This window comes from Dipteris shenzhenensis, chromosome 20, assembly GCF_047967505.1.
Source record: "Dipteris shenzhenensis isolate YYH24624 ecotype China chromosome 20, Dip_SZ_1.0, whole genome shotgun sequence".
In the NCBI taxonomy this organism is placed as follows: Eukaryota; Viridiplantae; Streptophyta; class Polypodiopsida; order Gleicheniales; family Dipteridaceae; genus Dipteris; species Dipteris shenzhenensis.
The window spans coordinates 40600782-40628072 of record NC_141615.1 but is presented as its reverse complement, the minus strand read 5'-3'; the positions used below and the strand labels follow the sequence as shown (position 1 = coordinate 40628072).

Here is a 27291-nt window from a genome sequence, read left to right as displayed (position 1 = left end):
ATATGCTTCATAAACTTCCCCCGCAACTGAATTTGCAGTTTGGAAGTAAGGTGGCTCAAAAGCCCTTTGAATGCATGAAGAAAATCAGGGATGTGACCTCCAATTTGAGAGATTGACCTTTGACAAAACCCTGTAAGTCAAATTTGCACTTTCAAAGCATAATAGTGCTCCACAAGATAGCCTGATGCATGTAGAGTGCTCCTACTTGACAAATTGCCGGTCAGGCTACAAAAGCCCCAAATTTGACTAAAGTCAAACTTGGTCAAAATCGACCAAATCTGTACCAAATGCGATTGGACTTTCAGCAATAAGCTAAAGCATTTGTCACAAGCATAATAGCATCAAAAGCCCCTTGAATTGGCAGCACATTCCGTGCATTGACACAGTAAATGGCATCAACTGCTACTGCTCACACAAGGCGTTTGACTGCAAATCCATTTAGTTGCATCCAACAAGGCATACACTGCAAGTATCAAGTACAGATCTGTCCAATGCATACTCTCAGTGCCACCACTGTGTACAATCACTGGCCAAGTGATAAGACCTGTCTCAACACTGTTTGCGGCATAATGCCTCAGTGCGAGTGTAAGCCCTGCCCCAAATAGAACACCTTGCGTACCTTTGCACGGTACCCTGCCTGCTGGCTGTATTTGTACGGTGTACTTGCTGCTGTACTATGCACTCGATTTTAGTGCAAAACAGTACCTTCGAAATGTTGACAGAGAACTTGTTCCTGCTTTGATTGGAGTGCACGCAGCTGTTGCAAGATATCTTCAGCACATTCGATTTCGATGCTGGATTCCACGTAGAGGAGGAGCCCTACAGCCCTGGCCACGCCGATGCAACCGCGCCTTGCAGCCCTGGCCACGCCGATGCAGTCGCGCCTTGCAGCCCTGGCCACGCCGATGCAGCCGCGCCTTGCAGCTGTGGCCTGCGACCTACAGTCCTGGCCACGCCGATGCAGCCGTGGCCTGCGCCTTGCAGCCGCGCCTTGCGCGTTGCCTACGCTCTTGCAGCTGCACCCTGCGCACTTGCAGCCGCCGCTCGCGTTCCGTCCGTCGTTGCAGCCGTTGTTCGCGTTCCGTCCGTACGACCCGCGCTTGCAGCCGCCCTTCGCGATCCGTCCGTACGGTTGTACGGACGTCGTACGGCCGTACGGATCGGTCCGTACGGAAGGGGTAGGATAGGGAGAGGAGGGAGTGGAAGTGGAGGGAGAGAGCCCGTTGGCTCTGATACCAGTTGATAGAGTGTGAGGGAGATAGAGTAGGGAGTAGAGAGACTCACTGCACACACACAATAGTGGGGATAATCACAATGAGTGAGTGGTACCTCCCCAAGTACACACATATATATTATGGATAAGGTAGTAACCCTTAAGTACATCTAAATACAAATGTGTACTTAGTGTACTTAAGTGTCCTACACTAAAGTACAACATAAAGTACTATTTACATAGGGTGGCCAGTGCCTTTACCCCAACACAGCACGCACCCCAGCTTCTTCCGTGTAAGACTTGGAGGCCTACTTCAGCCACTCACTAAGAGTGACCCCGAGATGGATGGGAGTCTTGATGGGATACACTAGCAGAAGATCAGAGTGATGGGCCGTTTGGGGAAGGAGTGGCACATTGACCCTCCCAGTATTTTAGAGCCGGATGCCTCTAGATGGCGCCTTTGGCTGTGGGAGGGTAGACCCCTAAGGGAGGTCCAATGGGATCCAGGAGAGTGGTTCTGGCCCTCCGGGGGCGGCCCAACAGAGCATGTGGATGAGGTGCCCTTCTTTTCCTACACCACACGGATTGGCAGGAGGCTTCAGATGGACTCATCGAGGTGGACCCCTTCGAGGGAGAGACATTGGGTGATCCAGAGAGTGCCCTTGGATGTGCGCTCCAGGTTCTGGACGAGGTTGTGGTCCACAGCTTGCGGCTGACGAAGATCTCTTACTAGTAGTCTCAGAGAAGAAAGGAGAATCCTTCCATTCCCTGAAGAAAGAAGCCCTCCTAGCTGAGGCTGCACGGGAGTCTCCCTGCATACCCATCCATACGGCCATCAAAGTATGTATGGTGTCTGTCCAGATACTGTCCAGATACTAGCCAATGTGTGTGATGGATGAACCTGAGTACCCTCCAAAGCCTCTGTGCATCTGGCTCTCCAGATATGCCACGATGCTATGCTCACTAGAATCTCCCAAGAAGTATCCACAGAGGCATGTACAGTTGTAAAAGGAAGGTGTGGTACCACATCCAACGAACAGGACTCAGTCCGATGACGTCGAACCGAAATGGCCCGAGAGGAGTCAGATCTCTCATAGAATACCTGAGGCCCTGTAAGAGAAAGCCAAGCCACTGAGCCCCATGTCATAAAAAATGGGAAGTGGGCAAAGTGACTGAAAATCCTGGCTACCTCCATCCAAATCATCCTCGCCTGTCTACAATCCCATAAGCAATGCTGAATAGTCTCCGAAGCAGAGAGGCATCGAGGGCAAGTAGGGTCGGCTCCGAACCTGGATCTCCAAAGGTTCACTGCAATCCCACCATGGATAGAAAGCCAAAAGAAGATAGTGATCTTTCTATTCCGGTGGGATTTCCAGAGTCTCCTCCAGAAGCACCTCTGCAAATCCGCAGTGATATCAAATGTCTCCCAATGAGGAACTCTGGAAGGTCTCCAACCTCTACTACTGAGCTGATATCTCCTGGCATTACTGACCGTGTAACGAAAGAAGGGGATGCTCTTCTCTCGATGCCCTGCGTCAATCCACTCCCACTCTCCGGGGTCCCACTGCAAATACCTAATGGGAACTCCCCCATAGAGCCAGAGCCTGGTGGAGAGTAGCCGGGGGTCTAGGTCTAGGAACCACTTTGAATCTGATCCCTGCACCAAAAGACCTACAACCCTGATAGGCTGAAAAGCAGACTCAAGCAAGATGTCCTCTATGGACCTGAGCAATCTGCCACCATCCTAGACACTAAAAACTAAAGCATCCTCCTGTGCATCTCGAAAGGCCAAAACCTGAAGCGGAACACCGCCTCTCGTAAAAGTACCTGCCCAAGTGGAGGAAGTGAGTGGCATATCATCTGTGTCTACCCAAACCTCTGGAAGAGCTGCCTCAATCTGCAAGATCCTCCCTGCACTCCCTCTGAGATGTCCTGTCAACCTTGATTTGGTCTCCTCTGGAAGCCTACGGAAAGCTTTCCAAGACCCCTTAGATGATGCAGGTCCCCTCTTCCACCTGGACCACTACATGTAGAGTGAGGCACCCAGTGGTCTGCCATGATCATCTAAAATACTGTCATTCCACATGATGGGTTGCCTATCAATCTCTTCCCGAGAGGAAGGAGGAATCCTCCAAAGAGTGCTTCTGAAACTGGCCCGAGCTTTCAGAATGGCAACCATGAGAGGGGACGAAGGTGATCTGAGGTGTGCTGTGGTGAAGATCCACCTAACAAGGAATTTGCCTTTTGATCCCATATTATCTGCAAAATGCATTGATTCATATGATTTATATTAACCCCCATTGTCACATACAAGAGTCCTCATGTATCTTACAGTCTCTTTTCCAGTTCAGCATTGAATTCCTTAAAAAATTTAGTGCAACCATTTTTACATAAGGAGATCCGAATCTTTCTAGATTTTTCATGAATAAAAGTGATGAAACAGAGGAACATTTAATGACTAAGTTGATTGTTATCCTCTGTATGATGTCAATCCTTCTAGACCAAGATGCTGGGGGAATGGTTTTCTGGATTGGTTTTCTATGTAGCATCACAATGAGAATTTGAAAGTGTATTTGAGGTAGAGCTTGCACCATTTTTTCTCTCTTCGGTGGACTTTGATGTCTAAAAATAAGGTGTTCATATCCTTTAGGTCATAATACACTTGAATAAGAATCTGATTTCTGATGAGGGTTATAAGAGCTGGTGTATATCTTGGCAGACAAGTAATGCATAATCCTCCCACTTTTTAAATCTGAATGCTCTGCTTTGTCTAGACACATAAAATCAAGGGTCCATGTTCAAACCTTCTCTAAAAGGATCAAACAGGATTAACAGGTTCCCTCCTTTGCAAAAAAAACTTTGATTGTCACTTAAAAGAATGAACTTCTACAAAACCAAAGCATTAGGTTTGCTGACCAAGAAAGTTTGGCAGCTACAGATCCTAGAAATTTACAAGAAAAGAAATAACCTTTATAAAGTGACAAGGGGTTCTGAGAGCAAGAATCAGGAAAAGGACAAAACGTGCCTGTACGATTGTTGTGGATCTAGCCAATCGTTACAGTGACAAATGTAATTGGTTTCAAATCTCACATACCGTTACCATAACATTGTCTCCAAACAAATGGGGAGATCCAAAGACCCAAAACACGTCATAAAGTAACAGTCCAGAAAGCATTGCAGCTGCTGTCCGAAAACTGTCATTAAAATAGAAGGCAGTAACTGTATTAGCAACTCAAATTTGTTTTTTTTCATTGACCAACAGAAGACATCTACCTAGATGAATCCAGGAACATTCCCAAACTCATCCTCTAAAGACACAACATAGTGCAGTTTCAATCTCACGATAGTCACTCATAAGATTGAAAACCATAAACTCCATCACGCATAGCAGGGACTAGCTACTATGACATCCCCACTGACGTCATCAGCACCCAACAGTGGGTGTAGACCATAGTATAAAAATATGCTCTCACACATACAAATCCACACACCCACACATACTTGAGCATCCATGTATACCAACAAAAGACATCTGATCACTTGGCATTATATTAAAGCCAAAAACAGAACTACTATTGGTGGCATTCCACATGATATATACAATAGCAGTAAGAAAATATCCCCACAAATTTGCCTAGCATGTATAATCTGATGAAGCAATAGACGATTCAACATGACGATGGATCTTTTGGGGCCCTAAACTGTACCATCCCAACAGTTAAATTTGTATAACAGTATGTGAGTCACACATCTAAGTCAACAATAGGAAGTCAATTTAAGAATGGTTTAGAGATATTCGTCTTTGAAAGTTAAAAAATGACAACCTACCAGCCCACCCATTACATGATTGCTGCCAATTCCTACCAGATTTCAAATCATGGACTGCCATGATATGTTTTGATCTTATTTATGTACTATTTACCATGGATCTATAGAATAGAGCTTGACAACATCATTAACCAATGCAAGCTCAATCTAACCAGAGCTTGAATAGCACTTGAAAACACCATCCATCACTGCAAGCTCAATCTAGCACCTAACTGTTACATGCTTGGCCAAAAGGAATGTAAGATCATTGAAGAATTCGTAAAAGATGCTGGTACTACAACATTAGTCTTATCCGTCATCCACGATCCACTCGAGAGCAGCACTTAATATGACATTTCTACATACCTGAAATAAAACACACTTAGAAGAAATGGATATGGAATGGATGCGCTTAAGCTTGCCTTTGAAAGCATACCAAAACGCATGAAGGACCAGCTGTTGTGCCATTTCTTCCTTTCTTCCTAGGCACTTACCTCCAAGTGGCATGAGATGCAATATGAGCACAAAATTGACAGCCCTGGAGGAGCAATACACTTTGAGGGGACTTTGATCTAGCTTGAGTTCCTAGCCAAAGCAGCACCCAAAGGGGCTGCTCTCATGCCTTGCTTCTGCTTTGCACAAACATTTGGTGAGAAAAGGGTAAATGAAACTGAAAGAACAAAACACTAGAAAGAGCACTTTATCCTCAAAAGTTGCTGGGAAACGATTTCTTCAAAGCAGCTAGCTTCCCTTCCTAGCTTGGGCCTTACCCCATGCACGCTTCACTATCAACCAAAAATAAATAAATGAGCAAGAACAACACAAGCTCTTACCTAGCAGACAAAACATGCTTTTAATTAGGAGTAACCTAGGGTTGAAACCAACGTAAGTCTATAACCTAGCATTAGCATTGGAGATAGCAAAGACTCAATGACAAATGCTTTAATGTCTTATCATAGGACGTGTCCACTAGAAGCTATGGAAATCAGCCTAGAGGTTATCTGGTGCTTCCTGGACAAAATGTAACATGAGCACTGATGGACTGTTGACGAAGGCCTTTAAAAGGGAACATAGAGCAGTTTGTAGTTACCTAAAGACATTTGCAAAAATGTAAAATATAATAAAGATCGAATGCTTAATATCATATGTTGATATTGTTCAAGGTGTTAGTTTTGAGGCCAAGGCCATAAGAAAGTATGATAGCTTTTGAAGGCCAAGGCTGCCAAATAGTAAGTGACCTAGAGGTCCTCGAAGAGCATGTGGCATGTCTGAAGACCTCATGTTGCCGATTGGCAAAGAAACTATGCCAAAGACCTAGGGTCAAGGGTTCTTCTAAGCAAGAAGAACCATTGTGTTTGTTGGGAGATGATTTCTAATGTAGCTTGATCATTTACACAAATAAATTAATTTGGTGTTGAAGATGGTATCAAAGAGATAAACAGCAGATCAAAAAAGCACCTGTGAAATCCCTCCCCTCCCTCGCTCCCGTCTATCCCCCCCTCGTGCTGCGCGACCCTCCCCTCCACCTCCTCCCTCACCGCCGCCTCCCACGCGGCCCTCCGCCCCCTCTCCTCCCCCTCCGCCCGCCCCCGCTTCCCCACTCCGCTCCTCCCCTCTCCGCCTGTCACTCCCCCCCCCCGCTCCGCTCCTCCCCTCTCCTCTCAGCTCCTCCCCTCTCCGCACTCAGCTTCCCCACCCGCCTCCCCCCCCTCGCGTTGCGCTACCACCCCCCCCCCGCCACGGCGCAACGCTGCCCCCCCCCTCCCCCCCCCTTCCTCGCCTCTCCTCCCCACCCCCTCTCGTGCGGCGCTGCCACACCTCCCCTTTCCCCCTTCCTCTCACCCTCCCTGCGCTGCGCTGCCCCCCCCCCCTCTTTCTCCTCCTTCCTCCGCCACCCGCCCCTTCGTCACCACCTCTCTCCCCCCCGCTTCCCCGTGCCTCTCCATCCCTCCCTCTTCCCTCCCCCGCCTCAATCCCCCACCCTCGCCTCTTCCGTTTCCTTCTCTTTCCCCCAACTTTGGAACGTTCACAGTTAGTCAATGCGGTATGGCGGCCACGTGCCCGGAACCGGTGGCCCAGACAGACCCCCCCCTCCATCAGCCTATCGCGTAACACTGACAGAGCACCAGGTCTCCTTGGTGAAGCAAGCCGCCACGGACTTCTCCCAAACATCCGTTTATGGGAGAGTCATTGGCTACTCCCCTTCACGAGCAGACATCAAGGACTGGTTGCAGTCCACCCTCTACCTTGAGGACAGCCACATTGAGGAGGTTGCACTCATGGGACGTGGTATCTTCTGGCTCAAGCTCTCCTCAGCACAGGCTGCGAGCGATATGGCCAGGCGATCCCCTACTTCTGTGGGTGGGAAGATCATCCTCATGGTGTTACCATAAATCTCTATCCTAACCACTACTGCAGATCACGGGAGTAGCACCTCTCTTGTCCACCCAGCCAAACTGCCAAACTTCAAGCATGAGAGAGAGAGAGAACTATTACGAAATCACGTAAATCACAATTCTTCATTCTCTCACAAGCCTTGACAGACCCCAATTCCCTAGATAGATCTAGATGCCACATGTCATCCATATAGGGCCTTTCTAATGCAACATTTCACCCCTCTCTTGGGATGCATTTAATTCCTTGCCCCTAGGCACATTCTTTGCACTAGGCCCCTGGTCTCAGATCTATCTAGTCCGGTGCTATCAGCCCTCACCTAGGACCTTGACATTAATCCCTCCCGATCATTTACATAAAGCGCAAACACATATATTACAAAGATAGATCCTATAAGGGAAATGTCGACTGATTCTTCCGAGGTCATGCTACCTCGGCTAGAGCGTAACATTCCTTCCCTCTTCAGACATCAGCGTCCTCGATGATAAAGTCTGGGAACACTCTCCGCAACTGATATACGGACTCCCAGGTAGCTTCGGATAGAGGCTGACCATGCCATGCAACCAACACCGTGGGTATCTTCCGATTTCGTATTTGCATTGTTCCTCGGTCCAGGATTCTTGTTGGTTTGCGCCTTGCAATATCCTCTATCTCCTGAAACAAAACCACACCTTCGATTAGTGAGTCACCAGTATGTAAAAATTTCTTTAAACGTGAAACATGAAAAACCGGGTGCACCTTACACCCCTGTGGCAATTCTAATTTATAGGCTACACTGCCTATTCTCTTTAGAATTAACCACGGCCCACAGTATCGAGGTGATAACTTAGCACACTCTCCTGAAGTCAACGACTTCGAGTGCGAAGGAATTCTGAGAAAAACTTTTTCTCCTTCTTCAAATACTCTTATAGACCGATTTTCATCCGCATACACCTTGGCTCTATCCATAGCCTGGCGGATATTAGCTCTCGCAAGTGCTAGCATCTCCCGCATCTGAACTACAAAGTTCGCGGCACTAGGCACTTTCTGAGGTACTCCAACTATAGTTGGATTGGCTGGCCTATAACCATAGTTCAGCTCAAACGGACTGAACCCAGTAGATGAATGTTTCCTGTCATTGTAGGCAAACTCCAACAATGGCAACCACTTGTCCCATGTATGTTGCCTCAATGACACATATGCCCTCAGCATATCCTCTAAAGTCTGGTTGACTCTCTCCGTCTGACCATCCGTCTCAGGATGATCCCCACTACTCATTCCCAACTCAGTCCTTAGTGTCTCAAATACCGCTGTCCAAAAATGACCGGTAAACCTGACATCTCTGTCTGACACTATGGATCTAGGCAATCCATGCAGACGAAATATATGTCTAATAAACAACTCCGCTACTTGCGGGGCACTAATAGACTCTCTAGTCGGAATGAAGTGAGCCATCTTGGTTAGACGATCAACCACCACAAGGATAGAATTATACCCTCCTTGTGTTGCAGGTAGTCCTACAATAAAATCCATGGAAATGCTCTCCCACTTACTTAGTGGTATTTCCAAGGGCTGTAAAAGTCCGGGTGGCTTCACCCGCTCGGCCTTACTTACCTGACACGAGAAACACCGTGTCACATATTCATGAATATGCTTTTTCATCTTTGGCCAAAAGAAGTCTCGCTTCACGAGATCATATGTCTTCTCGACACCTGGATGTCCCGCACACGGGCTATCATGGCATTGTCGAATGATTCTCTGCCTGAGATCATTCTGACCAGGTACTACAACCTTGCCATTTCTAACTAGCATACCATCCCTTATGGTATATCTTGCATAAGTTTGGCCTTTTCTGGATGCCAGGTCATCCTTTTCATTTTCCCCGGGTTTTAACACATGAGCCTTAGGCCATAAGCTCTGGACAAACTCGTCCACCTTCTGAGTTTCTCTGATCTCGGTCATTAGAGCACTCTCTAATACCGTGAAACTCAGGTTGTGCATAATGCGAGACAACGCATCAGCTACCTTGTTGTCTTTTCCTCTTCGGTACCGAATCGTTAGATTAAACTCCTGCATGAGCTCTGCCCACCTAGCTTGGCGGCCCCTCAAGTCAGGCTGTTTACAGAAATGTTTCAGAGTATCATGATCCACATCCACATAAAACTCTGAACCATACAGATAATGCCTCCATGTTTTCAAAGCATGGATAACTGCATACAACTCCAATTCATGAGTTGGCCAATTCCTTTGAGAGGGAGAAAGCTTCTTGCTTTCAAAGGCTACTGGCCTTCCCTCTTGAAGGAGGACTGCTCCTACCGCAATGCCACTTGCATCGGTTTCTAGGAACAACGGTTTCTGGGGATCAACTATCTTTAACACCGGTCCTAAGACCACAGCTTGTTTTATGGTGTTAAAACTTTCTTGTTGATTCTGTCCCCAAATAAAAGGTACTTTATCTGAGGTCAGATCAGTCAATGGCGATACTATTCCGGAATATCCTTTGATACGCCTTCTATAAAACTGGACAAATCCCAAGAATGATCGCAACGCGGTCAGACTCTGAGGGATTGGCCAAGTTAGTATCGCAGCCACTTTCTTCGGATCCATTTCTACCCCCTGTGGAGTAATTATGAACCCTAGATACTCAAGCCTAACCATACACAGTATAGTTTTCTTTTTATTCACATAAAGACTGGCTTTCCTCAAAGTACTGAACACTATCCTTAAGTGTTCACGATGTTCAGTAAGACTTTTACTGAATATCAAAATGTCGTCAATAAAATGTACTACGAACTTTCCGATATACGGTCGTAGTAAGTCGTTCATAAGCATGACGAAGGTCGCTGGAGCATTGGTAAGTCCGAAGGGCATTACCAAAAACTCATAATGACCAAACCTGCTTCTAAAAGCGGTTTTATGCACATCCTCGGCTCTAATCCGGATCTGATGATAGCCGCACTTAAGATCTATCTTGCTGAAAATCACGGCTCCATGTAATGCATCTAGCAAATCATCAATCCGAGCCATCGGATACCTGTGCTTAACAGTGATATTATTCAATGCTCTGTAATCTATACAGAGGCGAAACGTATCATCCTTTTTCCTCTTTAATATCACTGGTGAAGCAAAAGGTGAGAAACTTGGTTGAATCTGCCCCAACTTGAGGTATTCTTCCAGTTGCCTACGCACCTCCGCTTCTTCAGTAAAGCTCATTCTATAGGGAGGTCTATTTACAGGTTCTGCCCCCGGGATCAGTTCAATCTTATGCTGAACTTTCCGTTCTGGAGGTAACCCATAAGGTAGTTCATCCCTAAAACATTCAGAGAACTCCTCTGTTATAAGATTAGCCAGCTTGGCCATCTCATCACTTTGCATAACATCAGTGCTAGCCGAAGACTCATCCACCGACTCTACCGATGCTGTGCAAAGGTATAAAGACTCTACTTGAGCCTTTCTGATTTCCATCACGGAAACCAACGGTCCCTGAGGTATATCTCTTTCACCTCGCAAGACATAAAGCACATCATTCATCTTGAATTGATATACGTGCTTTTTCCAATCAATGGCTGGATTCTTCCTAGAATGCCACGCCATTCCCAGGGCTATATCCGCATGAGCAAGCTTGGTTATTTCAAAATCAAGCTTCTCAGCATAGTCCTGAATCCGAAGCTCCAACTGGGTAACCCTTTGGTCCCATACTTCAGTTGAACTTCCATCAGCCATCCTGACTGTATACGCGTAGTCAGATGGACTTGTCTTTAATTTCAGCCTCTTCACGAGCTTGGAGTTAATCACATTGTGAGTTGACGCTGAGTCAAACAACACAATGACATCATGATTGGCCACTTGCCCTTTCATTTTGATTAACTCCGTATCATTGAAGGCTGTATACCCCGTTGCTGCGGGCTTAGATAGGATGTTATCAGGTGCACTCGTCACTAACTTAGTAACAGACACACAAAACAAACAAGGTACTAACCTCTGAGAAGATCCCGCTAGCTGAATCTGCATCTCTTCTGCTCTGGGACTTCCCTGCATCTCCACGTCGCACTCTGAGATCACCATCTCAGCCATCCGACGATCTTTATTACGTGGACAATCTCTCCACTGATGAGGTTGAAGGCAACCAAAGCATAAGCCTTCTCTCCTCGCTTTTTCCCTTTGTTCCGGGTTCAAGGGAGACTTAGACCAAGCCCGGGCTGCCATTGGAGTTACTTTTCTCTTCACTCCAATGGTGGTACTTGGTTTAGGAGTTTCAGCCGGTCTCGCCTGCTTGGCTTGACCACTCGGCTGCGAACCACTCCCTTTACTAGTCCACTTCTTCTTAAACCCAGATTTCTTTGGATACCCATACTGGGTTCCAACCTGTGCAAACCCACTTGGCTTGCTGCCCTTGGCATCCTCGTAGTTCAAGGCTATAGCTATTGCATCATCTAGCGTGTTCGCGTACTTAGCCCGAACTTCCATTTTTATTCGGTCATTCAATCCAAATATGAAATCTTTCACTTGGATTGATTGAGGCAGGGGTTCGTCAACCTTCATTACACTCTCTCGAAACTTATCAGTGTATTCTGCCACTGATAAATTTCTCTGACGCAGGTTCCTATATTGATCCCAAGCTCGGGATGCCTCGTCAGGAGGTAAGAAGTGTTTCCTGAACTCTCTTTTAAACCCCTCCCAGGTAGTGGATGCTATCCCGTCTTTTTGTTGTTTAATCCACCACCGATCCGCTGCCTTGACAGACCCCAATTCCCTAGATAGATCTAGATGCCACATGTCATCCATATAGGGCCTTTCTAATGCAACATTTCACCCCTCTCTTGGGATGCATTTAATTCCTTGCCCCTAGGCACATTCTTTGCACTAGGCCCCTGGTCTCAGATCTATCTAGTCCGGTGCTATCAGCCCTCACCTAGGACCTTGACATTAATCCCTTCCGATCATTTACATAAAGCGCAAACACATATATTACAAAGATAGATCCTATAAGGGAAATGTCGACTGATTCTTCCGAGGTCATGCTACCTCGGCTAGAGCGTAACACATGGTCCCATGGCATAGGGGTTTCAGTGTAGCGGATTTCGATGCCCGCTTTCGCATTCCTCGCCATCCAGTTACCCTCATCTTCCCAGGTCTTGCAACCGAGCTTCGCCCAATCATCAAGGACCTGGGGGTGCACTTTTGCTGGCCTATGCAGGACACCTACGTTGATGCGGCGGTAGCCCAAGGGGTGCCACGTGTCAAAGTCGCAGTCCTCAATCCGCAGAGCATCCCCTCGGAGTTCGAGATCGAGACGGACATAGGAGTGGTGACACAGCGCATTCTGGTCACTGGTCGCCCAAACCAGTGTCTGAGATGCCATGGCTTTGGGCACCAAGCGCGCTCCTGCCCTCGCTTCACGGGTACAGAACCTCAGAAGGCCCCCATTCAGGCAACTCAGGATCCTCCCCACCAGTCAGCGACACCCCCTCCCGAAGGGGAAGGCTGGACGGAGGTCAAAAGAAAACGGAAGGGAAACAAAGCAAGACCAAAAAAGCCTTCCCATCTACACCAAGAGCCCCCCCCTATGGTCACTACTCATCAGCAGCCCGGTAAGGGAAAGGAGAAGGGAAAGGAGAAGATCAGCCAGCCTCCCCCTCATCCTTCACCCCGCCCTCCTTCCCCTCCCCCCTCCTCCTCGGTCCCCCGACCCCCACCCCCTCCAAAATCCCCCCCAGCACCGGTGGTTTCCGCTCCACTCTCTTCCTCGAGCATGATCCAGAGGGGACCCCCCCCTCCGCCTGAGCCACCTGCAGCCCCGAAGTCAGCACACACCTCCCCCGCGCCTACCCGTCCTGGCCCGATGGAGGGGAGAGGCCCTTTCCCGTAGAAGGCCAGCACCCCTCTCTCTGGTTCAGACTCCTCATCCTCGTCCCCACGCCCAAGGGCTGCTCCTAGAGCTCTACCTTTGGAGTTTTATCGAGCAGGACCTTGGGATTATTTGGATGCAGCGGGTATTGGCTCCTTCCCTGCATGCCTAGACATCAGCATCTTCTTCCTCCACAAGGGGGCGGAGGGTAAGGTGTCCGTCCTTGCCCCTCACGATGGTCCTAGCTATTCCTTCACTATCTCCAGTGAAGGGAATGAGCAATGGATGAATGAAAATGTCTAGGAGACGATACGAGATCAGTCCCAGGAGCAGGTGCAGGACTGGATCGGTAGCAGAGCAGCGAAGCTTCTTCAACAGCAATGTAAGGAGGGTGACGTTCGTCTGAGATGGCGCCACAGCGCAAAACGTTTCCTACTCTTGGTCATTATTCGGCCACCTCTGGAGTGGGTCTACGCGGAAGGGCTCCGCCCGTGGAGGACTACAGTATTTCCCTGGCAGAGGCGTCGAGCTGGTTAGAGAGAGCCTACCACCACGGGACGAAGGGCCTCTCCCCTCTGTTGAAGGTTTTAGAGGATGGGTCCGATGATCCGGCCTCTCCTTCGAAACCCTCATAGAAGCGCCTTCATCTGCACACTGGACATCCTCCGACCACCTCGACATCGACCGCAAGCAGACAGCTGTTTGTGGCCCACCTTCCCTCCTCATGAGTATACGCATTATCTCTTGGAACGTCAACGGGTTCCACTCATCAGGAACCTGCGGCCCCAGGAAGATGGTGCTCAGACAGGAGCTCCAGCCAGCCTTGGTGGGAAGGGTAGATGTGCTCCTACTGCAGGAACACAAGCTTTCGGCTTCTCATACCAGTATTTGTGGGAAGGTCCTCACAGGACGCTCCCACACCTATTGGGAACCTTCGATTAGCGAGCAGGGGAGGAGCGGAGGTGTCTGTATCTCCATCGACGCTTCTCTAGTTCAATATGTGTGTGGTTTTGGCACTCTGATCCCAGGACGTGCGCTTTGGGTGGGCTTGAATATTGAGGGATCCCGCATCGGCATCCTCAATATCTATGCCCCGACCGATCTCAGACGGAGAGCCACTTTTTGGAGATCCTTGACAGACTTGTTGCCAGAGATGGATTCTTGGATTGTAGGAGGGGACTTCAACAACCTTGAGACCCTAGAGGATCAACAGGGACGGGGCCCAGAGTTCCTCGGTATAGCTCAGGCAGAGCAGGCAGATTGGGACTCCTTCCTATTCGCGGTGCGAGGTCGGGACAACTGGAGGGAGCTTTCCTTTCACAGATGGACAGGGAGTCTGAACTTCTCTTGGGGTTACAGGAGGGAGAGAGGCAGACTTCGGGAGCGGCTGGACCGTTTCTATGTCAGCGATTGGGCACTTGGCAGAGGTGGAGAGTCAGGAGTGGTTCCAAGGACGACACTCTCAGACCATGCCCTAGTCATCCTAGTCCTGGACTTAGCCTCTCACTCCTCACCTCCACGCTCATGCCGGATCCCAGACTCCATCTACTCCAGAGCAGCGGTTCACAGCAGGATAGTGGACCTGTGGGAGCAGGATTGGGACCCCACCGGGATATGGCTGCACAGGTAGCTCAGGCGCTTGCTGAGTCTAGCCTCATCTGTCAGCAGAAGGCGATTCAGGTCAGGCAGCAGTGTTGGGCGAAGGAGAGGGGTCTTAGACGAGATCTCGCTTCAATTCAGCGGATGCAGCAGTCTTCTCCAAGCTCTGAGGAGCTTAGACATTAGGAGGTTCGGGCCCGAGCCATGCTAGAGGAGATCACCCAGCGTCGCTCAGAGTTCTCGTTTCATGCTTCCAAGTCCTTCTGGGCTAGGAAAGGCGACAGGATGTGCAGAGAGTTCTTCCAGACTCATGGACAGAGGTCAGCAGGAGAACAGCTCCGATCTCTTAGAGCGCAGGATGGTAGTGTCAGGACAGATCCAGACGAGGTCCGGGACTTCGCGACAGATTTCTACAGATCATTGTTCCAACAGGAGCCCCCAGACCCTCGTGGCTGCCTATGCAGGGAGGAGGTGTGGAGGCCTACACCGCGGCTCGTGCAGCCTAGCATGAGTGATTCCTTTCTCGCCCCTTTCACCGTGGCGGAGATGCAGGATGCGGTGAGCGCTATTGATGGGCAGAAATGCCGAGGTGAGGATGGCCTCTCCAGAGCTTTCTTCACCACCTTTTGGGAGCAGATCCACCAGCCCTTGCTTGCAGCCTTCCAGCATATCTTCTCCAGCGGGCAGATGCCAGAGAGCCTTGCGACAGGCTTGATATGCCTCATCCCCAAAGGGGGGGACCGTCAGGAGATCAGACAGTGGCGCCCTATCACCCTCCTCCCAACCGCCTACAAAATCCTCGCCAAGATGATCAGTAGCCGCATCCGCCCCCTGCTACATGACTTGATCCATGACACCCAGACTGGTTTTGTCCAAGATCGCAGCATTTTGGACAACATCTTCACTTTCTCAGAGGCGACGGAATGGGCCCAGCACAGTGGCCAGCACCTTGCCATACTCCTTCTCGACTTTGAGAAGACGTATGACAAGGTGGACTGGTCCTTCTTGGGAGGTACACTCTCGGTTCGGTTTCCCGGACGAGTGGATCAGAGGTATTGCTAGCCTCTACAGGTCGGCCTCTAGCCGGGTTATCATCAGCAGCAGGATGGGGGAGAGATTCACCCTCGAGCGCTCAATGCATCAGGGCTGTCCGCTAGCGCCCTACCTCTTCCTATTTTTTGCAGAGGCCATGACCCACTTCCTACGAGCCCGTACCACTGGTCTTCGCGGGATGCGTCTCCCTAAGAAAAAGAGAAGCAAGAAGGGCGAGGAAAGTAGTGACAAGGAGGCTTAGGAAGAGACATCCTCATGAGGAAAAAAAAGACAATTTAGTCACAACATTGAATAAGGCACTTTGAGAACTTGTCGCATTCAAGGATCACCATCTATGGGAGGGATATTTTCCTCCATCTTAATTTTCCCAAACACCACCTTGGCATTGGTAGAGCATAGTCCAATGCATGTTGGTCCACTTCATCCCATGATACCATGATTTCATAAAGGATGATATGGAGACAACACATCATGTACCAAGATACCCGATGGCATTCCAATTCCCTAGCCTTCTCATGTAGTATTTTTCCATCTTGTCCTACATTGGGGATAGTTTTGTTGGCAGTATTCTAGCGATCCAACTTCAATAGCCATGCAACTCTCTAACAATGGAGTCTCAAAGGTGCGATTGCCTGTTAATGACACAACTACTATTCTTGATTGGTGATGCTAGAGACCTTGAGTGAAGGGGTTTTCCACGAGTGAGTTGACCGTATCGAGCTTACCAGATTAATGTTGTAGGCAGATGGGCCACTTGGCCGAAGCCTACCCATGCTTTGTGAGCCACTGTTCCTTTTGTCGTCATGCCCCTTTGGATCACCCCATAGGATGGGGGAGAGGATGGGACAATTTCACCTTCCAGATGATCTCCCAAGCTACCTCAGTCTCAAACCACTTGGGTTGACCCATCAAGTGGGGATTGGACTAGAGTGAAGGTTCAGACATAGAAATAAGGCAAAGAAATCCCCTCAGCCCAACCCTCCTCATCTTCTCCCCACCCCACTCTTGGGACAAGTAGTATGGATGGCTTTATGGATTGGGAATGCTAGGGTAGGGATCTTGAATGTTCATGCACCTACATGGTGGCAACAAGAGCATCCTTTTGGCAGAGTTTTTATAAGATATGGACTCTTGGCTTGTCAGAGAAGGCTTCAGCATCAGAGTTTCCGAGGACGAGATCAAGGAGGCTTCCTCTCTCCCTCTGAGCACGGGCACATGGAAATAGTTCATTTTCCCCATCAACGGTCGAGACCCTTGGCATGGGGAAGAGTTTTCCACGGTTCAATGAAGCCTCTAATGTCGACAAGATGGGCTTCCTGAAGAGATTTGGATCAATTTTACATCACTAGGCCATGCATAGGGGAGCTCAACAAGTATACTGCCAAGCACAAACATGTCAAACTATTCTCCTATTGTGTTCCATTTGAAATAGCCGCGGAAAAAAGGGGTGAGATGAGGAGGTCTAGTAGGCCATAGCATAGGTATGAACAGTGGAGGATACCCTCTATGGGATGAGTGGGATAGATGCCATATTCAGAGGAGCAGTGTAGAGCTCCAGCCACGTACATTGCAGTGCAAGAAGATCCTCGAGGAGAGTAGCATGCTCTTGCATGGGAACTGACCTCCATTGAGCAGCTCCGGGAGCCAGACTTCCAGTAGTTATTGAGGCCATGACATGGGATCAAGAAATTTGATTCTTGAAGCAAGGGAGAGAAATAAAAAAATGGAGAAACGGGATGAACTTAGAAGCAAGGAGAGTTGCAGCTGCAGCCTCCTACAAGGAGAAGGAAGCAAGTGCAGGAAGGAGGAACCAAGTGAGCGATTGAATGAACAAATGGAGATGCTACTGCAGAGAACCAGTTGACTGTCTGAACAGCCAGCCCAGGCTTCCGATTTCCCATGTAAACAGTAAGACTTAGGAGAGGTAGCTGCAGCTTGCAATGTTGAAGAGAAGGGGTGGCATGGGATGTAGAGGTGAGAGATGGTAAAGGTAGGTGGCAACTAGTTGGAGGCTAGGGTAGAAAATGACGTGTGGGCAAACAAACGAACAAGCACACAAAAAGAGGTGCAGCAGGGTTTTTTTGGTGTGGACGTTCGGCGAAACTATGCATTTCGGCCGTTTTAGAGAAACTTTTCGAAATGTTTCAGAATGGGTGAAACATGTTTCCTGCTCCCCCATGTCTTCAAAAGTGGTACTGTTGTGGCACATGGTTTCCAGACCAAATTAAAGTCCTATCCTTCTCTCCAAGTGTGTGCAATAGACAGATTTTGTTAGAAACATGGTGAAGGGGGAGAGAGAGAGAGAGAGAGAGAAAGTAAGGGTGTGAGCAAATAATGCTCAAATGAAGACATGAAGAAGGCTTTCATTCATTCATCAAGTGTATCAAGACAAGTGAAGTACAAACCTTATATAGGCTACTCACTTTAGCGACTTCTCGCAAGGGTAGACCATCACTTGTTATCCCCCCTTACTCTAAACTAGGTGGTCAATACCATCAACCAAAGTAAAAGACAATACATTCATTTTTAGGGTAGAGTACCTCTTATTGACTCCAAATACATTCAATTTAGAGGGACAACTCAAGGCTGAGAACCTTTATTTGACTCAACACAAACACACATAGAATAGGGGCCTAGAAAGCCCAACCCTGGTCATATGGATCCTCGTCGTGAAGAGAGAGGCCATGAATCTGTGCTATAGCTGCATGTATCTCCTCCGGGGGCTCTTCAAGTTCAGCTTCGTCTTCAGCCAGAAGATTGGCATGATGCTTCTCTTGTTCCTGTGCTTTTTTCTTGAAACAACGGGCTTCAATGTGTCTTTTCCTCTTGCAAAACCTGCAAATAATGTTCTTGTTGGTCTTCAATTTGCTTGTGGAAGCAAATGCATGATCAATAGGAGAGGCAAGAGCCGCTTCCTTATTGCGACGATCCTTCTCAATGAGGAGAGCCACCATATCATCAGATGTGGTAGTGGCAAGACGATGGATCTCAAGAGTGTGCTCAAAGCGAGACATGCCATGCGTACTCTTCATAAGGACGGCCATCTTATCTTCATCATCAGGGACACTCTTCAAACTTGAGAGTTGTTGAACAAGAGATTGAAACCGGGCTAGATGATCACTCAACTCATCACTCTCTTCCATTTTCAGATCATAAAATTTGAGCTTCAAAAATACTTTAGAGTTGGTGATTTTATTACTAAAGAAGGTCTCAAGGCGACTCCAAATCTACTTAGCTGTTGACTTGAAATCCACATGATGGGATGAGAGAGTCACCTAAGCAAAGACCAATGAGGGGAATAGCCTTAGCATTATGCTGCTTCCAAATCTTTTGATGTTGTTACTCAAGTAACTCAATCTAGTCATCCTCAACAACATCCCAAACTCCTTCACGCATAAGCAACAATTGCATCTTGGTTTGCCACGTGGGAAAGCCTTCCCCCTTGAACTTCTCCACGAGGAGGGAACTTGAAGACAAGGAAGTCATGATTGAAGAGGACTTTCTGAGGGCTGGCAGCAACCTCAAAATGAAGTAAGACAGCTCCAAAAATACTTCGAAGTGCAACAATGCTGCCTTCAAATAATCAAGTCGGCTGGAATATGGTCCAAATAGCAGCAAAGAAACTCTGAAATAGTGAGGCGGCTGCAGCAGATGCTCCAAAATGCAGTGAAACTCCCACGTGTGACAGCAGCTGCACCAAATGAATGATAACAGCTCCCAACCAGCTTGTAAAGGCTGTATGAAGCCAAAAAACCAGCAGCAGATGGTCTCTAAGGAGTCGCCAATGCCAAAGCCCAAGAGAAAGGATTTCCGGCGAGGGAATGACTTAAAAAACGCCTCGGGTATCTGCAGCTAGGGCTGGAGCCTTGGGAAGTGAGCCGACCAGCAAGCAATGAGGCTGCCAAGAGCCTAGTTACAGCTCCAAGAGGGCTTAGATGAAGGCGGCTATGAAGACAACAAGGAATGAAAAGGCGGAATGAGCTAGCTAGAAGCGGAAATGAACAAGGGTCGAGATGAAGCAAGGCTGAGGCGGCTGCATGCTGCAGAAAGAAAAGCTGAAGCAGAATTAGCAAGAGTGACGAATTAGGGTTAGGGCAGCTATGGAACCTGGCTCTGATACCATGTTGGAAACATGGTGAAGGCAGAGAGAGAGAGAGAGAGAGAGAGTGAGGGTGGGAGGAAATAATGCTCAAATGAAGACATGAAGAAGGCTTTCATTCATTCATCAAGTGTATCAAGACAAGTGAAGTACAAGCCTTATATAGGCTACTCATTCACACACTAGCACCTAGTGCATATGGGATAAGTCCCATGATGACCTTTGACTATGATATCTCCAACAGATTTTTTTCATATGGAGCAGTATAGTACGTTCCATACCATATGGTACACGTATCTCCTTTTTTGGGAAGGGTGGAGGGCGTTGTTGGGTGGTTGTGGGTTTCTTTTGGTTTTGTTTTTTCTTCGCTGTATGTGTCCCTCCTTTAAATATGCACTTGTAATTACATGATGTACCGAAAAGTCATGTTGTGCACAATTGCCTAGTATCAGTACTCTAACATATGGTACCACCTGGCTTCTATCTATGGAATCATCTAAATCTCAGCCTAGGTCCTTGTCGCCACCATGGATAGTTGCACTGAGGAGCTTGGAATATAAGCCTAGTAGCTATGAAAGGTTTTGTTTACTCTCTGAATTCTAATTGCTCAAAACAAAAGCTTAGAAGCTGTGAGGGAAAACATAAGAGTACGCAGCTGTCATTTATTATGGTGATGAAAAAACAGGAATGAGACAGTACATTGCTTGTGTAGAATTTTCTGTCTATTTGAAATTCTGTTCTCAAATTCGCCACATAAAGGCATTTTGAATAATGAGCGAATCTCTGTGTTTTCAAAGATGCAAAACAAAAAAGGTATGCATTAAAAATACCTGCCAAGTGAGAGAAGCTTCAGAAGCTCTGTCACAATACATACTGCTATGAAATTATTCAAAGTAAAAGGGGCTCCAGCTTGTTTGCTTGCGATAGCTGCACCAATGCCAACTACAGTTCAAGAACAAACCATTAATGATATAATCATATAGCTAGCTGTCTTGAAAATTGAAAAATGCTTCTAATTTCTACAATTCCAAGAACATATCTCTCCAAGACTTGCAACATCTTCGACAAAACCTCACAACCTTTGACAGTCAATTATCCACAAAAGATGTTAGAGGAAAAAACCTCAATGAGGGAAAAGTGCCCCTAGCCTAACAGGACCCCCCCGAAGGGCTTTATTGCAATAGAAAACTCTTTACGACTAGCTCACGGTGGAGCATGAAGCTGATACAACTTGGATTCTTCATTTTTATAAACTAGGCCAGCCAATTAGAAAGCATCTACTTTCTAAGAGTTGGGCCTGCTTTTCTTACCAAAAATAGACGCTTTTCTCTATAAAGCAATAGCTCTCCTCTCAAAAAGGCAGTTTCCTTGCTTTCAGCCCTATGACCCTCTTTTAAGCTGCTCGCTCCCCTTGACACGTGCTTTCTTCCCAAAATTAGGCACTCCATGTCTGCTTTTCTCTTGTGGGACGTGCTTTTTGTGCTTTTCCCCTTAAAACAAGAGCATTTTTGCACTCTCCAAAGACCTACCACAATATCCAACACACTTAACCCATTAAAGGTTAGCTAATGCGTGCATTCTAGTTCTTTGGACTAACTAGTCCCTTGGTGTCCCCACAGTGTTATTTAACCAATGCAACGCAAAGGAAAATAAAACTTGTTCTAGTTAACCGGAGTCAACTTTCCTTGACCAAAGTCAATCTAATACAGATTTCTCTTTATTTCTTGGGAGAAGTACAAATTCTTTGACAGCACATTTGGGGATCCAAATGTACCGAGGCCATAGAGCGCACTCAAATCTATTCTATGTCTCTCAGTCTATAAGCATGGCATTATTCACACTCTCATGGCCATTTGGAGTAGAATCCAGGGTTCTTCGTGCTACTTGAGCTAGGAGACCATCTTTTATAAGGGAGTGGGACCATAGAAAATCGGTCTTTTCACACACACCTATAACCCCTAATGGCATTTTCAAACACATTTTGGCTGTGCCATTCTCATTTTCAGCGTGATTATGTGTAACTATCATAGGGATATTTAAGCTCATTGTAGCTACTACTGGTTTCCTAGTATTTCGGTTATACTTAAAAGTAGCCTCTTTTTTTGCACCCCACCCCCTCCAGGAGAAGGGGGGGGGCGGGGGGGGGAGGGAACGGGAGAAGTTTACAGGATGTTTGCCATTTTAGAGTTTTAACTATGGCTTAAGAGGAGAACGTACCAAGCAATGAAACACAGTCTGCAGTTGTAAGTGTAAAATGCACAGGCTGTCCGTCATCTTGAATAAGCCATTGTGGAAAATCTGAAACAATAACACATCAACCAAATTTAGTGTCTATTTTAAGGCATTCAGCTTCAATGCTCTGTAACACAAATCAAAATGTACCAACTCCCCATAGTTTGAAATAGCAAACAACGCATATAGAGAAACGTGCTTGAGGGGAGAGCAAACAAAAACCAAACATACTTCATGAGAACTAAATGGCAAGCAGGAAAAAAACCCAGCAAGCTGCAAATTCACTCTTAAGGGATGCTTTCAAACATGTCTAAAATGGTCTAGACCAACAAACTGATTATGAGTCAAGGTTTATGCATATAGGGTCGCGAAATAACATATACAAAGACAAGAAAGATGCATTTTTGTATTAACAATATGAGGACTTGAGGAGCAAAAAAGTAAAGACTTCACATGCAAGGGCTACTCCAAATATAAAAATTCTTACAAGAGCGACACAAGTGACATTATAGAGGATATGGAACATCAAAGAAATGTTATATATATAGGACCATACATCCTATATAAGTCAATTGCATGACTGAAATGGCTGTTAGAAAATGATATCCCACCAGAGGTTATCCCGCAGCCCAAGACTGATAGATGAGGCCAATTATTACATACGGAAGTGTTTCACTATGGAATCAAGCTTCATAAACATGTGTGTACTTCACAACCATTCATGTGTGTGCAAGCCAGCAAATAGACTGTGCATCAAGACAAATATACTTATATATTTCCGTCCGTCCACAAACTGGACACAATACAATAGCAAAATTGTACTATATGCCTGGCACCTCTAGATCTCTGAGCCCGTGTGCTCCACTGAGCTTATGTAGACTCTTTGTCCAAAGATCCCTTCCCAGAAAGCCAGCCTAGATGGGCTGCCACTCTTGAGCCAAGACTGCAGCCCTTATAGGTCTCCTTCACCTCCTAGATGTAGGCCCAAGGAAGCCCTCCTGCTGCTGCTTCCTCTGCTCCTGAATTGGCTGCTCCAAGTGATGCCAAAGGAGGCCCCAATGGCCCCCTTTCATAGGGGGAAACCCCTGCTCCAAAATAGCCAACTATGCAGCCCCTACCAGCCGACTCAGCCTGCTGCCTACAGTCGACTAGAGGGAGGGGACTATAAATGCCTCCTTCGGCCCTTTCTCCCAGGCTATTGCTACCCTGCCTGGCCACATGGCTTCCAGCCACTGGCCCAGGCAGTTGCAGCCTTGTATATCTGTCCCAAAGCTGCCCATGGGCCTTCCAAATCCTGCTGAACCTGTATGCCTTCTTCCTGCCTTTGTTCCGTCTCATTCCACGTCCCGGATCACCTCCAAACAGTCCGTACACATGCTGTCAAGCATCTTGCCCATGCAGTCATATCTTCCTGGGAACCCTGACCAAATCTGCCCTTTCCACCTGTGGACAGCCTCTGGAAATGTGTCTCCCAGATCTGCCCTCCATGGAGGCACTCTTTTGCTAGGGATCTCGCTGCCCATATGGCAGCCCATGTGGCAACCCCATGCCTACTCCTATTATCCTATGGTCCTCCCCCCCGATGCACTCCTCATATGGAGGCTCCCAGGTGGGGAGGTGACCAACCCTATCCAACACTCCCCCTCACCGACCCACATCTGCCAGATCCAAATCCGTTGATGAAGAGGCTCCAATAGCTCCCGTGTCATAGCCCTCTAAAACACTTTAGTGTCGTCATGGTCTCTTCCCAACTTTTCAACCAGTATCTCCTACTCCGCTAGGTCTCGTTCCGCTTTTGCACACCAGTCTGGTACATAGATCCATCCTTGGCAGCACATGATGGCACCACCACCTTCAGTCATGAGCCCACCTTCGAATTCAAGCACCCCAAGTACTAGCATCCTCCAACTGTCCTCCTCGTGATGGGTAAACAGCTTGAAGTTCTCCAGGCACCAAGCTCTCAGGGTCTATTTCAACCTGTCCTCTGTCTCGCTTGGTCTGCAACCAAACAACATATACAACCTCCGTCTGACCATGAGTTCTCAGGTCCTGTCGAAGAATCCCCCTCTGCTTCAGCAACACCAGCCAAGCACCCAGATGGCTCCAGGCACTCAACGCTATCATACCGGAGGATCTCCTACAGCTACACACATTCAAGACCTAGCTAGCACAGGCAGAGCTCCCTGTGAAGCTCAGTTTCTATCGGGACAATTGCTTGTACATTTCAGCGGAGGGTTTCATCATCCCACCGGGGTACACCTAGATCCACCTACCACATTCACTCAAGATTGCCCTTGGATAGTTACATGTGTCATCCCACCGACTCCGTATCGAGAGCGAGCGAGCATAGGGGATACCCAGGGAGAGTCGTATCTGCATATTGTGTGACTGCCACGAGGTGGAGTCAGAGGAGCACTTTTTCTTCCGTGGCTCTGTCTACTATGAGATTTGTGGACGATACCATTGCCCTTTCAGAGACAGATTCAAGGGCCTCTCCAGACTCCTTGTATACCCAGATCAGAGATGCCTGGCAGCTTTTGTTCACGGGGCAGTTCAGCATAGAGATCGTCTCATCAGGTTGAGGAGAGAGGAGCAGAGGACCGTACCTAGCCCATCACAGAGTATGATCACATAGTTCTTCCAGGCAGCGCAGAAGAGGTAGAGACCCTGAGATCGCGACCCGGCACACCCAACAGAGGACAGGCGCACAAATCACACTCACTGACATCTCTATTTTCAGACGTGGGGTACAGCCGACCGGGGTTACAGTGGCACTCATCAAACGTCAGGTAGCGGCCAGGAGGACACGACGGACAGCGATCCATCACAGGCTTTCTTGCCTACACCACCTAGTCCGTCATTGTGTGCATCTTGACGTTCTGTATGCCTATTGGTATGCCTATTGTATGGTATTGTATTGGATCATACTACATCCCCACATGCGGGTGTTGACGCTAGGATGGATGTGTGATTATGGTGGACATGTACGATGATACCACTGACTATGTCTACACAGTTTTCTAGTATAGGTTAGGATGCTCGCTTAGTAGCTCCACCATTTTGTTCATTGTATCAGGGTTTTCTTCAATCTCATAGACCCATCGGTCTTTAGTAGACTTTTAATAAACTTTCTTTCTTTATCCATCACCTTCACAAAACTTTCTAACTCCTCTCCTGACCAATCCTCTTTTTATCACCCTTCTTCTTCTTATCAGCCTTCTTCTTTTTGCAATCCTTCACGAAATGCCCTGGCTCATCACAATAGAAAACTTCTTCTCTTTCTTTCTCTTCTTCTTGTTGTCTTCATCTGAAGAGTCCACTCTTATATGCCTGGCACCTCTAGATCTCTGACCCCGTGTGCTCCACTAAGCTTATGTAGACTCTTTGTCCAAACATCCCTTCCCAGAAAGCCAGCCTAGGTGGGCTGCCACTCTTGAGCCAAGACTGCAGCCCTTATAGGTCTCCTTCACCTCCTGGATGAAGGCCCAAGGAAGCCCTCCTGCTGCTGCTTCCTGCTCTTGAATTGGCTGCTCCAAGTGATGCCAAAGGAGGCTCCAATGGCCCCCTTTCATAGGGGGAAACCCCTGCTCCAAAATAGCCAACTATGCAGCCCCTACCAGCCAACTCAGCCTGCTGCCTACAGTCGACTAGAGGGAGGGGACTATAAATACCTCCTTGGGCCCTTTCTCCCAGGCTTTTGCTGCCCTGCCTGGCCACATGGCTTCCAGCCACTGGCCCAGGCAGTTGCAGCCTTGTATATCTGTCCCAAAGCTGTTTTTATCACCCTTCTTCTTATCAGCCTTCTTCTTTTTGCAATCCTTCACGAAATGCCCTGGCTCATCACAATAGAAAACTTCTTCTCTTTCTTTCTTTCTTCTTCTTGTTGTCTTCATCTAAAGATTCCACTCCGTCGTCACATTTGGGCTTGCATTTACCAGGCTTACCCTTGCCCTTGCGTTTGCTCCTATCCTGAGCAATATTAAAGCCTTGTCATCTTTATTCGTACCATCGTACTTCTTTTCCCGAGCTTCTTGCTGCAGCAACAAAGGATCCTAGAAAGTCACCGGCACCACCCTCTGCCCTGTAGTCACTGTAGTTACACAACTACTATAGCTCCGGGGAGCATTCCCAACAACAGCCTTGCAATCCTGGTCGAGCTCGTCCTTTGACCAGCGGCTGCCAGCTGATCGCACACCACCTTCATCTTGGTGATGTGTTCCTATACCGATGCCCCTTCATCCATCCTCATGCCGTACAGCTCCATCTTGAGGTCCAAGAGTCTCGTCTCGTTGTTGAGCTCATACATATCATAGCTACCAAGGAACGCCGTTCCCCCTTTCTGTCAAAGAGCTTCAATCTGTCCCAAATCTGGACCTTCTCAGGAGAGCACACAGAGCCAGATCTACAATGCATCAGCAGATCCATTGAGTGATGCACATGAAGGTGAGCAAAAGCCAAGTCCTTGACAATCAAAGCAGACCTACATGCAGACCTACACTTTGTAGGAGAGCACAAGGACTGCATGAAAGGGAGCTTTTGCCTATAACACAAATTAGACCATACCTTTGCAGGAGTGCTCAATCTAGAGCAGCTACTGAATCCATCAGGGCCATGCGGTGATCTAGGAGGGGTCTACAGCAGAAGAATCACAAACAGATCCTATTCTTGGTGGCTTACCTCAGCACACGTGTGCTGAAGGTGCTGTCACAGTTTTGGCTATATGTTGTACTTGCACATTACCTATATTTATAAGATTTGTTTGGCGGAATATCTTTTTGTATTCTCTCCATATGTGTGCTGAAGGTGCTGGCTATATGTTGTACTTGCACATTACCTATATTTATAAGATTTGTTTCGCGGAATGTCTTTTTGTATTCTCTCCATATCTAAAGTCTTCTCTTTCTAAGCACATGGAGTGAGTTGGCATGAAAGTTTTTGGTTGTGAGATCTCAAGATCTTTCTTCATTTCACTGCATTAGGGTTGGTTGTAGAAAGCAATCCAAGGTGCATCCAATGTTTCATGTTTCTTTGTTAAAATGAACTTTACAATCATCTGATTCTCTAACT

At 47.5% G+C, this 27291-nt stretch overlaps 1 protein-coding gene and 1 pseudogene across 1 annotated transcript in view; one reads left to right on the top strand and one right to left on the bottom strand.

Moving 5' to 3' along the window:
* The window catches only part of LOC147889663 (signal peptide peptidase 2-like), an 89292-nt gene that overhangs the window by 24794 nt on the left and 37207 nt on the right, over nt 1-27291 (bottom strand). The window contains exons 4-6 of the mRNA XM_087391647.1: nt 22210-22290; nt 20823-20934; nt 4308-4407 (exon numbers count right to left, since the gene is read on the bottom strand). Coding sequence (XP_087247773.1) covers nt 4308-4407; nt 20823-20934; nt 22210-22290 — 293 coding nt within the window. The remainder of the gene's footprint in view (nt 1-4307; nt 4408-20822; nt 20935-22209; nt 22291-27291) is intronic.
* Nucleotides 14395-15051, top strand: LOC147889665 (uncharacterized; annotated as a pseudogene).